This window comes from Lacerta agilis, chromosome 16 (genome assembly GCF_009819535.1).
Source record: "Lacerta agilis isolate rLacAgi1 chromosome 16, rLacAgi1.pri, whole genome shotgun sequence".
Lineage (NCBI taxonomy): Eukaryota > Metazoa > Chordata > Lepidosauria > Squamata > Lacertidae > Lacerta > Lacerta agilis.
In genome coordinates this window covers 40,130,292-40,145,584 of record NC_046327.1, presented here as the reverse complement: position 1 = coordinate 40,145,584, position 15,293 = coordinate 40,130,292, and the positions used below count along the sequence as shown (strand labels likewise).

Below are 15,293 nucleotides of genomic sequence, written 5' to 3'. Positions count from 1 at the left end.
TGTCTTAAAAAATGATAAGCTACAGACTACAGCCACATCTTGTTGGGATCATTCCGAGGCTGTGGAATGAATCAATGTAACTGAGAACATAGATATTCAAGGAGGCATAGTGAATGGAGTCACAGCTGTCACTTTCCAAAGAGTGGAAGCAGCAGTACAGTCATACCTCGGCTTGCGCTCGCTGCAGGCTGCGCGTTTTCAAGTTACGGACGCGCCGAAACCAGAAGTACCAGAACGGGTTACTTCTGGGCTTCGGCACATGCAGAGAAGCACTAAATCACACTATGCGCAGAATCGCAACCCGCACACACACAGACGCGGTGCTGCGGGTTGCGAACACTCCGTGTTGTGAACATGCCTCCCGCACGGATCACTTTTGCAACCCGAGCATCCACTGTAATATGGAAGAAGCAGCCCACAGTATTTCCCCAGATACAAAGAGCCATCAGAACAAGAGATAAGAAGAATCACATCAGAAAAGCCAGGAGAGAAATATAAAGAATCCTTCAACATTGAGTTTTGCACAGATCCTTTTAGATTCCCAATATTTACACAAATAAGGTATATAGTCCGGGCAAACTACAGAAAAAAACGCTGGAACCTGGGCAAAATTGCAACATAAATGCTATTAATGGCATTTTTATGAGAATTGGGTGTAGAATAACATATAAAAAATTAGACAAAATTAAATGGCAGGAACACTGAGAAATCATGATTTCAAAATGGCCGACCTGCTGTATCAATTGTATTTCAATTAGTTTTCTAAACTTAATTGTGTGTATCCTATGTTTTTTAATTGTTGATATATCAGAAAATGTTGAAAACAGTCACGTTCTTCTAGCTGCAGACAATATTGATCACAATATTCTTACACTGAATGGTGAGAACACATTCCATGGTATGGGGATGATAGCAGGAATAACCCCAGCAAAAACCTTTTCTCGTTGTATTCCAAGAAAGAATATATTGAGCTGTGACTTAAAAGCTGCTGCATCTATCAACTTTCATGAATATCGATTTGCATCCAGTACTCTCAAAGGCATTAAGTTTAAAATATTGCCTGATATCTATCCCACAAATGTCAAAGTAGATCTGCTGTGGAAACTGTCAAGGAACTTTGAACAACCAATGCCTGGCTGGTCTGGAATGATGCACTTAATACATAATAACCAAAACAACCAGAAAGTTGAGAAATCATCAGTACTTTTCCTACCTATCATTGATATGAAGCCCACTAAAATGACTTGCATCCTGTCTACCTTAACATACCTACGAGATTTAGCTCTTAAGCACAATATACCAACTGTCATAACATTTGATCAGTCACTCTTTTGGAAAGCATCACAAATAGTTCATTCATCATGTGATGGTAGTGCTCTCAAGGACATCATTCTATTGTTTTGTTCATTTCACACTTTCATGAATCTTCTTCAGGCCATTGGTACACTCATGGCAGGATCGAGCCTTAAAGAAATCCTAAAAGAGATTTATGGGGAAAATACAGTAGTGCATATGTTAAATGGGAAATCAGTATCAAGAGCTTTTCGTGGACATTTGATTCTCGATTCATGCTTAAGTGCTGAAATAATGTCGCAGATAATTGAAGATCATTCAGAATTCCCCCAGGTCTTAAAAGAAGCTTCTGCACTGTATGATTCACTAGTGTCCTGTAATGAAACTATAGAAGAAGTGGATTCTTCACAGACTATGATACACATAAGCTGTGCATTGGATGCAAAGAAGAGCGAACTGAAAGCAAACTCAGCAACAAATAAACTATGGCTTGAGTATCAAAATATGGTTGATCTTGCTAGAAAACTCATCACAGCAGATAGAACTGGTTCATGGAAAATGCATATTGATGCCATACATCAGTGTCTACCCATTTTCACAGCTGCGGGTCACCATAATTACTTGAAATCAGCATACCTATATTTGCAGAATATAATTCTGCTGCCAACAACAAATGCGACTGTTTCTGCAATCTTTGAAAAAGGATTTCATGTGATACGCAGAAGTGAACGGTACTGGGCAGGATTGGGTTCTGATTTAGTAATCGAACAATGTCTGATGCGCTCTCTTAAAACTACAGGGGGTTTGAACAGAGGAAATGGATTGACTATGTTCAGAGAGCAGTTTGGTCTTTATCATTGCCTGTATCATCAGGGTATAATCTAGCTATGCAGGAGTTTACCAATGTGTTATATTCATCAAGTGAACAACACAAGGAACTATCTAGTGCAAGGCTGATTCACAACTGGTATTGAGCAAGTTGCAGGCATTCTCACCATTTACACCCGAGTCAAGTCTGCGTAATATTGTAACAGGTGTAACTGCAGATTTGGCAAATGTTAATGTGCATGAATTGCAAGAAGTTGGTACGGTCATTGTAGCTAAACTTATTGACCAAGAAGTTTTTGCATATAAATGTAAGCGTTCTGACAAAGTTAAAACATTAGCGTTCTCTGCTGCACTGAAAATTCCTGGAGATGATGAAAGAACGATTGACCCAGCATTGCTGTTTCAAAGGCTATTGGACATTGTTAACACAGGCGAACTAAATTTGGAAGAAGTGCTGCAGTATGAATTGTGCTCATACCCACATTCATTGTTCAAATCATGCTCTATACCCAGGAAGGCTGACAAGCCACAGATAGTACATGTTATCAAAAAATATGTGATGCAGAAACAGAATAGTTGTGGTACCGAATACGTTCCAAGAAGTGATCAATTCGTGTTAGATGGTGGTCCACTGCTGCATTGCCTTAAATGGAAGAAGCATGAAACATATGATGACATTTGTTGTTGTTCAGTCGTTCAGTTGTGTCCGACTCTTCGTGACCCCATGGACCGGAGCACGCCAGGCACCCCTATCCTCCACTGCCTCCCGCAGTTTGGTCAGACTCATGTTGGTAGCTGTGAGAACACTGTCCAACCATCTCATCCTCTGTCGTCCCCTTCTCCTTGTGCCCTCCATCTTTCCCAACATCTGGGTCTTTTCCAGGGAGTCTTCTCTTCTCATGAGGTGGCCAAAGTACTGGAGCCTCAACTTCAGGATCTGTCCTTCCAGTGAGCACTCAGGGCTGATTTCTTTAAGGATGGATAGGTTTGATCTTCTTGCAGTCCATGGGACTCTCAAGAGTCTCTTCCAGCACCAAAAGCATCAATTCTTCGGCGATCAGCCTTCTTTATTGTCCAGCTCTCACTTCCATACATTACTATTGGGAAAACCATAGCTTTAACCTTTGTCGGCAAGGTGATGTCTCTTCTTTTTAAGATGCTGTCTATGCTCCATGGACAAAGACAACAGGTATGATGACATAGCATGTTTTTATGCGAATTTTACAACTCGTCATTATGGGAAAGCTATTATTGTCTTTGACAGCTATGAAAACATCCCATCCATTAAAGATATGACTCACAAATGTCGGAAATCTATGTTCTCTAGCCCTGAAGTACACTTCTCTCCGCAAACTAAATTCATATTAAAACAAGACAACTTTCTTTCCAATGAAAGTAACAAACAGCGAATCATTCTTCTCATAGCTGAACATTTGAAGAGACAAGGATGTACTGTTGTACTAGGTGAAGGAGATGCTGATGTTGAAATTGTGAAGGCAGCTGGGGCATCACCTCAGTTCCAAACTACTACTGTGATTGGAGAAGATTCCGATTTATTGATTCTACTCCTGTACCATGCTAACCATCAAACGGAATTTAATTTGTATTTTCGTAGCGATAAACAAGGAAAAAATCCAAACCACACATTTGACATTATTGCTTGTAGAATGATATTGGGCGCAGAGACCTGCAGCTATCTTCTTTTCCTCCACGCCTTTACAGGCTGTGACAGCACATCCAGACCTTGTTTCAATGTACCATTGCTTTCACTTTGTTGTTTCTAGCAAACATTTAAATACAGAAATTATGTAGCCTAATAACTAGATCAATGACAACTTTGTATTATTTCTCCTGATGTTTGGTAACAACACTTAAAAAACATAGGATACACACAATTAAGTTTAGAAAACTAATCGAAATACAATACAATTGATACAGCAATACAATCAATTGATACAATTGATACATTTTGAAATCACGATTTCACAGTGTTCCTGTCATTTAATTTTGTCTAATTTTTTATATGTTATTCTACACCCAATTCTCATAAAAATGCCATTAATAGCGTTTATGTTGCAATTTTGCCCAGGTCATTTTGTATATTGACCGGACTAATAGAGCCTAGAGTTTGTATTGCATTTTATAGCAAAATCCTTTTTTAAAAAAAAATCAAGCACTATGTTCCAAGTACAGAGGATTAAGCTAGCATCCTCGATTCCAGTCTCCTGGCCTAGAATCTTTCAGAGCTGAACCCCAGAACTAGAACCCTCGGTTCACTCCCCCCCCCCTTCTGCTCACCTGCTACATCTTTGCTTCAAATCAGAATGGTACTTAGAGACTGCTTCGAGGTATTCTTTTGCTGCCTTCTTTTCCTCTTGAAATAACTTCCTGGAAATTAAAGGAAGGCAATCAGATGTGCAGCTCCCAGTGATCCACCTGTCTAACTTCTGCACAAAAAACTGGGCAAGAAGCAGGTCTCTTCCACTAATCCAACTCACATGGGAAAGTCTTCTCCTATTTATACTTTATTTATACTCTGTAAATTGGAGTCAAGTTATTAGACCTGCAGTGAGGCATCTCTGACCTGCAGGCATTCTGTAATTTTTCATTTGCAACATGGCTTAAGTACTTGACATCTTACCCTCATTTGGGTGTGGGTCCTTCACCACATTAGTTCCACTTGCAGAGGGGGAAATGGCACCACCAAACCTCGATGACCTTGCCTCCTAAATTGCAAAGGCAGCTAAGGATTGAGGCATTCCTAAGCAAGAACAGGAGAACCTCTGGCTCTTAATCTGACATAGGACTCAGGCTACCCTCTTTCATGCCTCTCTGGGGCTACCATATAGCCTTCTCCCTGGCTTAGTTACTACAAAACCTACCAAGTTACAATATACCGTGTTTCTCCTAAAATAAGACACCGTCTTATATTTTTTTTCGCTCAACAAAACACAGTATGGCTTATTTTCAGGGGATGTCTTATTTTAACCGTGTCGCATCGGTAAGCTGCATAGCCACGCCTCTCCAGGCTGTTTTAATGGGAGGTACCACGTCACTATGGCTTATTTTCGGGGTATGGCTTATTTTTGGGGAACGGCTTATATTTCGCAAATGCATAGAAATCCTGCTATGGCTTATTTTATGGCTATGTCTTATTTTAGGAGAAACAGGGTATATACAAAAGTTGAACTAAGTTTCTATACTGGGACAGTAAGGAAAACAAGACAGGGAATTGTGTTTAAGTGAGCACAATCTACCATGTTCTTTTGGGGAAGCCCCACTGAAATGAACAAGAAACTATGTATATACCGGTATGTTGCAATGCATACTATTTGGATTTGACTTGTGATTTCCCCAGAATGTTCTATAATGTGCAGGGAGTTTTTCACAGTCAAGATGTTGTGGAAAGGGCTCCTAGGTTGAATGTTTGAAAATCACTGAATCAGGTGAATTATTACTAGCTTATTGAGCCACATTTATGAGGGCATGGCTTGCTTTCTGGGTGAGGTGCACCTGTGGTTCATGCATATTTGTGTTGTTTTTTTTAAAGATAGCTTTCTTCCTACTTTAGCACACTTTGCAAATTGATCATTTATACCTTTAATAAAATTCACATGGTTAACTGAGTTTTAATCAGTATTATGCTAAAGGAGGATCCAGGTTAGCCTATACTCACAAGGCTGTTGCAGCCTCCTGGCTCTTCAGGAACTCCCTCTCCTTAATGAAGACCGACTGGCTAATCAAATCTAATTCATCTTGGGCATGAGCCAGTTTTTCCTGGATCATTTTCTCTGAGGAAATATTACACAGGGATTTTTAAAGGCACATCAAGGTAAAAAAGTCCAATTTGTCTCAAAAAATGAGGGTACTTCCAGACAACAACAACAGAAGTGATTTTTTTAAATTTATTTTTTTTGTAATACTGCACTAGTACAGTCTTATTCAGCACTAGTTACCTGGGATCTGTTTCCCAAGTAATGCATAGTAGCTTTCTTCCACTCCCAAACAGGGAAGTTCACTTTCTCTTTAAAGCACTCCTGCCGCCACCACCATAGCCTCTGCTGCTTCTCCAGGGAGATCATGTGTGTAAACACGAACACTGATGTACCTTGTGTGTGTGTGTGTGTGTGTGTGTGTGTCTGTCTGTCTGTCTGTCTGTCTCCATTTAACTAGTTCAGTTTTAGGAGAAATTGCACTCCAATCCAATCTAATCTGGGACTAGAAAGTGCTGCATACAGCAGATAGGGAGTTCATTGTTTTCAAAACTTCTGTTTTTAATTTTATTTTTAAGTATAAAAAGAGGCACCATTGAAGAGGACAGAGGTAGCTTTGCCAGTTTTCTACCCTTTTAGCAATAAGTAGGCCCATATTTGAACGGTACACTTGAATGCTTGGCCTCTGAATGAATTTATATTTTTATTAAGATCACAAAATGGTTTTGACATGGGAAGAAGTGAGGAGCTCTGTCACTTCTCACACTAATGATTTCACAGTCACTTCCAGTTAAGTATCATTAAAAATGGTTAACCCACATTCTGCACAGCACACACAAATACAGTTGCCATGCTATCCAAGGAAATAGAGGAGGAATCAAAGGATGGCATACAAGTAAGTAATATTGTAGAACAATTGTGTTTAAGATAACTTTTAGCTTCATGAGTTCTCTTAGAAGGTCTCCAAAAAGCCACAGACTCTCACCTTCACTGAGCAAACACTCCTTCTTCTCTCTTATGTCAGCCACTGCTGGTTTCTCCCTAGCCTGAAATACAGCAAACAGAATTCAAGGGAGAGAAATGAGGGGCAAATCTGCCTGTTTTGGTTTCTCTCCATTTCTCATTCTTCCAGTCTTAAGTTCAATCCTTCCACATTTGTTTGTGAATTTCTGTTGAAGCTTCATGACAACTCATCAGCATGTTTGTACAAATTTGTCCTATTATACATGTTTAGAAGCAATTTTAAGACAGCTGGAATGCTACCCATTACGGGTTTATTGCGCAATAGGTTACATTGGAAGTAGGCATGGCCACTTAAATTCCAAATGGCTGTTTCGTGGAAGCAGCCCAAACATAAACATATTCACTTGATGGGAGTGGTAAAGAAGGAGAAGCTGGTTTGACTGCTTTGCTTACTGCCCATGATACAAGCCCCTTATACCCCAAGCCAGATGGACAGGGAAGAAATAATAAAATTATTAATAGTAGTAGTAGTAAAAAAGGTAAAGATAAAGGATCCCTGGACAGTCAGATTCAACTATGGGGTGTGGCTCTCATCTCTGCTTTCAGGCCAAGGGAGCCAGCAATTTTCCACAGACAACTTTCTGGGTCATGTGATCAGCATGACTAAACCACTTCTGGTGCAATGGGACACCATGACGGAAGCTAGAGAGCATGGAAACACCATTTACCTTCTGCCAGCCTCACAATTGGCAAGCCCAAGACACTAATAGTAGTAAGTACAAAACACCTGGGGGATGCGGGTGGCGCTGTGGTCTAAACCACAGAGCCTAGGGCTTGCCAATCAGAAGGTCGGCGGTTCGAATCCCCGCAACGGGGTGAGCTCCTGTTCAGTTCCTGCTCCTGCCAACCTAGCAGTTCAAAAGCACGTCAAAGTGCAAGTAGATAAATAGGTACCACTCCGGCGGGAAGGTAAACGGCATTTCTGTGTGCTGCTCTGGTTCGCCAGAAGCAGCTTAGTCATGCTGGCCAAATGACTCGGAAACTGTACGCCGGCTCCCTCGGCCAATAAAGCGAGATGAGCGCCGCAACCCCAGAGTTGTCCGCGACTGGACCTAATGGTCAGGGGTCCCTTTACGTTTACCTTTTACAAAACACCTGAATAGGGCTAATGGTTCCATCTCTGTGTATGTTCTTGCTGCTCTGGAGTAACCAATAAGCAATCCAATAATCCTATCAGTGTGTGCCAAGAGTAGCTTTGACACACTTCATAACAGTTATAGTGGCAAAAGGCTAGCCCCATGTGTCATTGGAGCTCAGGTGGCAACAGCTCAGCCCATTTCAGTCTGACATCTTAAGTTGCCTCATCCTACATGATGCAAGCTCTTTTGGAAGCTACAGAGAGATAGTTCCTGAAGTGACGGTGGACACAGGTGTGCAGTTTGTGGAAAGCAAGGCATGAATGTGGTTCACTAGAGTAACTGGCAACCAATCTGTGAACAAATAAAACTTCTTCCCAGTGGCAGAGCGAGGGGGCGGTGGGGGCGGGCTGCCCTGGGTACCACCCTGGGGGGTGACACTCGCTGACCTGCCCCTTGCCTCTGCGGCTCCACCCGGCCAGCACTGAAAAAAGCCTTTGAGGGGAAAAAAGCAAAGAAAGCAGCTGCTGGTCGAGCGAGAGCCGCGGCTGCTGCTTCCTTTGCTTTTCTTCCTCTCCAAGGTCTTTTTAAAGCACTGGCCGGCAGAGGAGCCGCAGCGTAGAGGTGAGGCAAGGTGAGGGGCGGGCCAGGCGTCACGCTTCTGCCGGCACCCTGTCCGTGCTGCTCCCCTTCCTACTGGGCGGTGGGTCCACCCAGCCACGGCTGCGCCCAGCAGCTGGAAGAAAGAAGCAAAGCTTGCCAGCAAGCCAGCGAGCCGCACAGAGGGAGGCTTCTTATTGGGAGGTTGGAGGCTGGCGGGGACTCCCCACTCCTTTTTATCTAGTTCTCCTGCAAATGCACAGAGGCTTTTGTCTGCCTCCTCCGTCCTGACACATTTGAAGTGAGCTTCCCTCCCCTCCCCTCTCTTCCCCTGTCCGCCCCTTCTTCCCTCTCCACAGTCAGCTATGCAGCAGGCAGGCAGGGGGCTCCCAGCTTGGCCCTTCAAGTCCTCAGAGATGCCAATTGCCCATTTACTGGAGCTATGGAAAAAAGCTGTGAGCAAAGGATCCCGCCCCTCCCAGCCTCCCTCCCTCCCTAGCTAGCTGCTTTCAGGGGCAACATGGGATGCAGCCGAGTGCTGAGGCTGCCTTGCTCCTTCCTCTGCCCTCCATTCCCAGCTGTTCGCAAATGTTTCAAGTTCATTTGATCTTTCTCTCTTTCCAAAGTTAAAGGCAGAATACAGGGACTCAACTCTTAGTTTCTACTATATTCACATATTGTCACTTGGACATGAACGTTTCTGAAGGTCACTTATCCTGCAGTGGCTCTATAGCAGTTGAGTTCATACTAAAGACAAAAACTTAGCGCTTACATAAAGCTCCCAGAGACTCTTGTGCTTCTCCATCAGCTCATTAAGCAGGTGCTCAAACTCCAGTCTGAAGGCATGAAAAATAAAAATAGGACAAGATAGAACAGAGTAAAACTGTTAATGGTGAGAATATAACTTTCCTAAAGAGAGGAACCTAAAATTGCCTATGCTAGATCACACTAAGGGGTCATCTAGCCCAGAACTCAGTATTCAAGAAGCACCATTCAGATGCCCTTGAAAGCAAGCTCATAAGCAGAGCAAGTAGCTATCTCCCTCTTCCCCCTCCCCACACTTGATAATCAGAATAATACTGTCCTGAATATGGAAGTTGAATATTGTTGTTTTATTAATTATATTTCTTACTCATTTTTCTCACAAAGAGACTTGAAAATAAAACGCAACCAATAAAGCCTAAAAACATATCTATATAGATAAGAGAAAGGTCTGATAGATCCCATATCTAATAAGAGGTTGCAGATGCCTGAACTGCTTCAAATTAATGCCTGAAACCCTTCAAAAACCTGGGTAAAGAGGAAAGTATTTGCCTGGCCCCTACAAAAGAAAAAGATGGTGCTCTCCCAGGAGAGAGCATTCCACAAGCAGGAGGCCACCACTGAAAAGCCCAATTCTCATGTTGCAATCTAGACCTCCCAGGGAGGGATCAGATGAAGAAGGGCCTCAGATTACATTGACTTACGTGGGGAGAGGCAGTCCTTGAAGTATTGGAGTCCTGAGTCACATACACTTTTATATGTTTTATAGATTCAAACCACACTTTAAATTGAATCCACTCACTAGTAGCCAGTGCAGCCATCCTAGAATTGGTGTTATATGTTGAGACAGTCCTGCCCCAGTAACAATCTGGCTGCCAAATTCTGCACCAGCTACAGTTTCTGAACCATGTTTATTGATGCCAAAAAAGCCTTTGATAATGTTTCATGGAATTTCACGAAGAAAAAATTGGAGTATATGGAGACTGGTCAAAATTTCTTAAATGCAATTAATGCAATATATCTGGAGCAGAATTGATGCTTTTGAATTATGGTGCTGGAGGAGACTCTTGAGAGTCCCATGGACTGCAAAAAGATCAAACTTATCCATCCTTAAAGAAATCAGCCCTGAGTGTTCACTGGAAGGGCAGATCCTGAAGCTGAGGCTCCAGTACTTTGGCCACCTCATGAGAAGAGAAGACTCCCTGGAAAAGACCCTGATGTTGGGAAAGATGGAGGGCACAAGGAGAAGGGGGCGACCGAGGACGAGATGGTTGGACAGTGTTCTCGAAGCGACTGGCATGAGTTTGGCCAAACTGCGGGAGGCAGTGAAAGATAGGCGTGCCTGGCGTGCTCTGGTCCATGGGGTCACGAAGAGTCGGACACGACTGAACGACTGAACAACAAAAGTTAATTCTGATGTTTTAGATTTGGAAGGATTTGATGATGTCTTTGGATGGCATGCATATTTATGGTATGATAAGATAAAGGCCCACAGTGGCTTTAAAAACCATGTAATAAGAAAAGCATTGTTTAATGTGTGGATTAGATATAAAGATTTATTGGAAAGAAAAACACATAGGTGGATCTCACCATTAGAGGCGAAGGCTCATAAAAGACTGAATATGGAAACCATGTGGTTGAAATATAGTGATTTGTTAATTGAAACGGAAGGTAAACTTAATTTAAATTAAAGTCTTATGATCAACTTAAAGACAAGTTGAATGATTGAATCAGATTAATTAAATGTTTAAAATGGATAATAAAAACCTTGGTTGTCATTTGGAAAAATCCAGGCTAGAATTGGATCTGTTAGATACAGAGTAAAAATATTTCAAAGATGTATAATTTGTTGTTGGAATTGCATACGAAAGATGAACAAGTGAAATCAGTAATGATAGATTGGGCAAAGGATGTGGCGCACAATATTATGCTAGAAGACTGGGAAAGGTTGTGGAAAAAAGGAATTAAGTTTACTGCATGTACTGTTTTAAGAGAAAATCTGATGAAAATGATGTATAGATGGTATTTAACTCCAGTAAAATTAGCAAAAATGTATCATACACCTGATAATAAATGTTGGAAATGTAAAGAAAAGGAAGGAACCTTTTATCACATGTAGTGGACGTGCCCCAAGATAAAAGACTTATGGGGGGGAATTTATAATGAAATGAAAAAAGTGTTAAAAGACACTTTTCTTTAAAAAAAAAAAAAAACCGGAAGCCTTTCTATTGGGAATAGTGGGGAAGGAAATTCCCAAAAAGGATTGTCAGGAAACCGCCCTCGCCGCAGCGGGAAGCGATCCCAGGGCGTTTGCAGTACAGGGAGCCCCCGTCTCCATTGAGCAGCTCGTCATCCTCCTCGAGTGGAGGAAGCGATCGCTCTTCCAGTGGGGAGGGGGAGATGGAGGCAGGAAGTCGGAGCAGGGGCTGTGGCAGGGATGGAGAGCCTCTGCACCAAGCTGGAAGAGAGGGAGAGGAACCCTTTCCGTCGCCCTGTTTGGGCAGAGAGGAAGGACGTAGAGGGGGGAGGCGGGGGTTCAGGATCCCGCGCCTCTTATGTTGGGCAAAGAACCGGAAACAGACATTCCGAGACTCTGCAGAGGGATGAGCTGGATGTCTTTATTTTAGCTCCACTGTAAATAGCTGCACAATAAATAACTTAGTTTTTAGAAGTTCTGCGTCCACCTGATTTCTCATGAGCAACCACTGAAAAGCCTTACAGCAGTCCGGGAATCACTGCAGGTTGCTCTTGAGGGACTATGGGGGGCTCGGATAGGCACCATGAGCACGGAGGGTGCTGCCGCGGGCGGAGGAGTCACCGACCGGGATCGACTGGTGGCGGCCGCGCAGCAGATCGATGTCCTCACCAAACATATTCAGGAGCTGGAAACGCACGCGGCGAAGCTCAGTGCGAGGCTAGAGGAGCGCCAGTTGCAAGACCAGGATGTACGCACGGGACCAGTAGGACGCAAGCTGGTGGCACTGGTGAGCAAATTTGGCGGGAATCCCAGGGACTATTTGAACTTTAAGACTGAGATGCAGTACGGCCTGAGGCTGCAGGATGAGGAATTTACTCATGATAGACAGTGTGTGGCTTTTGTGATTACGCATCTGGAAGCGGGGGCCAGAGACTGGGTCCGTCCGCTGATAGCGTCTGGGAACGATGCTCTGGAAGATATTAAGAAATTTTTCTAGGCTATGGACACGATGTTTACATCAGAGGTCCAGAAAGATGTGGCTCAGCAGGAGCTCTTAGCCCTCAAGCAGGGATCGATGACGGTGAGAGAATATTGGTCGAAATTCTCGATGTTGATTCATAGATTGAATTGGGATCTGCTTTCTGAACCGAGCCAGGCAATGTTTGTGGGGGGGCTCAACACCGAGGTGAAGGATGAACTGGCACACTGTCCCAAGGCCAAGGACATGAACAAATTGGTGTGCAATTGTTTGGCTGTGGGAGTGAGGCTGGAGGAGAGAGCCCATGAGAAGGGACCGCAGAGGGGGGAGCGTTTCCTTGGCAACCGCATTCCAGGAAGTTTTGGCTACCCACCCAGAATGCCGCAGCTAGAACCGATGGAGATCGGGGGGGCCCTGTGAGGCAGCCGCAGGTGCCTAGAGCTGGCAGGAGAACAGAAGAGAAGGCTGCCAAAGGGACCCAGAAGTGCTTCACCTGTTCCCAACCTGGCCATTTTGCGAGATCCTGCCCCCAACGCAGGAGGTGGCAGGGAATGGTAGGGACAATCAAATCCGAGGAAGGTGGGGCTGAACCGCAGGGAAACGAAGCAGCCTGGCTGGAGAAAGACGGGGCAGGCAGCCAGGCGGAGCAGCAGTAGATGTGCCCCAACCAAAAGCACCCAAGCCCAGCATTGTGGTCAGAGTGACGCTGGAGCTTCCCAATGGCCATTCTTTGGAAGTGCAGGCCTTGTTGGACTCGGGAGCAAGTGCTAATTTTTTCAGTAGAGACTTTGGGCTTGAGCACCAGTTGCACTTGCTCCCTTTGGACTTTCCCTTGCAGGTGACCACCATTGACGGCAGGAAGTTGTTGGGGGGGAATCACTCATCAGACCCCACCTATGTGGATAGCGGGGCATGCCGAAGTCATTGCCTTCCATGTGACCACGTTGGCGGGACCACCCATCATTCTGGGGATGAGCTGGCTCAACCAGCATGACCCAGTCGTGGCCTGGCATGAGATCCCTGACCTTCGGGTCTGCCCACTGCGTGGAACATTGCTTGGGCGGGGGGAGCAGTGACAGGAGAAGTGTGTTGGCAGCAGCGGCCCAGATAGGGGAGACAGTAGCCGTGCCGGAGATCTACGCTGACTTCACTGAGGTGTTCAGCGAAAAGGAAGCGGATTGCCTGCCACCCCATCGACCCTACGACTGTCAAATCAACTTGGTGCCAGTCAAGTCATCACATGAACAAAGTGTTACTTTTTATCAGTCCTAAACCTACCAGCAATACCTACCAGCACACAAGCATTGCAACTTTATTCCACAGAAAATGAAATTTATGGCACTCTTGCTAAAATAATACATATTGTAATTAATTGAAATTGGAATAAAGTGTAACCCAAAACTCTTGTGACAAGGTTCTATAATTACCTCTGGTCTCTTTGCTTCAGTCTCTCTTCCTGGATCTTGGCTGTGAGTTCTTCAATTCGCTGCTTACGCTCTAGGTTCATTTTCAGCTGTCTGATAAACAAGATAAAACAAAATATAAAATATTTAAAAAATCCTTCCTGTAGCACCTTAGAGACCAAGTTTGTTCTTGGTATGAGCTTTCGTGTGCATGCACACTTCTTCAGATACACTGAAACAGAAGTCACCAGACCCTTATATATAGTGAGAGGGTGGGGAGGGGTATTACTAGAGGTGTAAAATTTCCATTAAAAAATTCCATTAAAAAACCCATTTTTCCTATTTTTCCCAGGAAGAAAACAGAAATTTTCGGGGGGGAAATGAAAAAAATGCTACATTAGCACTTATTTTTTCTTTTTCAGATTGAAAGTCATTCTGTTACTTTATGTAAGGACGTTCAGTGGTTGCTCATGAGAAAGTAGGCGAATGCCGAACTTCTAAAAACTAAGTTCTTTATTGTGCAGATATTTACAGTGGAGCAAAAGTTCAAATGTCCATCTCATCCCTCCGCAGAGTCTGGGAATGAACCCTTCCGGTTCTTGTTCCAGCAAAAGAGGCGCGGGATTCTAAACCCCCACCTCCCCCTTCCATGTCTTTCCTGTTTGCGAACTCGGGGCGCGGGAAACTATCCCTGTTCCCCGCTTTCCCCTTGGTGCTCAGGCTCTGCGATCCCTTCACAGCCCCTGCACCGACTTCCTGCCTCCAACTCCCCCTCCCCACTGGAGGAATGGTCGCTTCCTCCTGAGGAGGGGGATGACGAACTGGTGAACAAAGGGGGTGGTTCCCTGTACTGCAAACATTCCTGGGATGTTGCCTGCCATGGGGATGGGGGTTTCCTGACACTTTAGAAACATAAAATATAACTATGGACAATTTTAATGGGCATAAAATTATCACAACTAGCATATTAAAAATATAGTGTATCCAACTAATTATTACACACAGAATTTACTTTTAAAATAATATTTATTTGTATTTGTAACAAATGGAGCAACAGTCTACTGAACTGTTTACTAGTTTATGTGGAACAAAAAAAAACTCCACAAAACATTTTTTTAAAAATCCAGAAGTAGTAGTCTATATATATACTAGCTGGCCCGGCCACACGTTGCTGTGGTTTTTTTTTTCCTTCTCCTGACCCTGAGTTCCAGTTCCAGTTACAGGTAGGTAGACGTCTTGGTCTGCCGTAGTTAAAAAAAAAAATCCTTCCAGTAGCACCTTAGAGACCAATACCCCTCACTATATATAAGGGTCTGGTGACTTCTGTTTCAGTGTATCTGAAGAAGTGTGCATGCACACGAAAGCTCATACCAAGAACAAACTTAGTTGGTCTCTAAGGTGTTACTGGAAGGTTTTTTT

At 43.7% G+C, this 15,293-nt stretch overlaps 1 protein-coding gene across 1 annotated transcript in view; it reads right to left on the bottom strand.

Moving 5' to 3' along the window:
* LOC117060545 (synaptonemal complex central element protein 1-like) overlaps positions 1-15,293 on the bottom strand; it is a 38,764-nt gene that overhangs the window by 1,014 nt on the left and 22,457 nt on the right. Inside the window, exons 7-11 of the mRNA XM_033172874.1 lie at positions 13,899-13,988; positions 9,306-9,369; positions 6,820-6,880; positions 5,798-5,912; positions 4,420-4,509 (exon numbers count right to left, since the gene is read on the bottom strand). Coding sequence (XP_033028765.1) covers positions 4,420-4,509; positions 5,798-5,912; positions 6,820-6,880; positions 9,306-9,369; positions 13,899-13,988 — 420 coding nt within the window. The remainder of the gene's footprint in view (positions 1-4,419; positions 4,510-5,797; positions 5,913-6,819; positions 6,881-9,305; positions 9,370-13,898; positions 13,989-15,293) is intronic.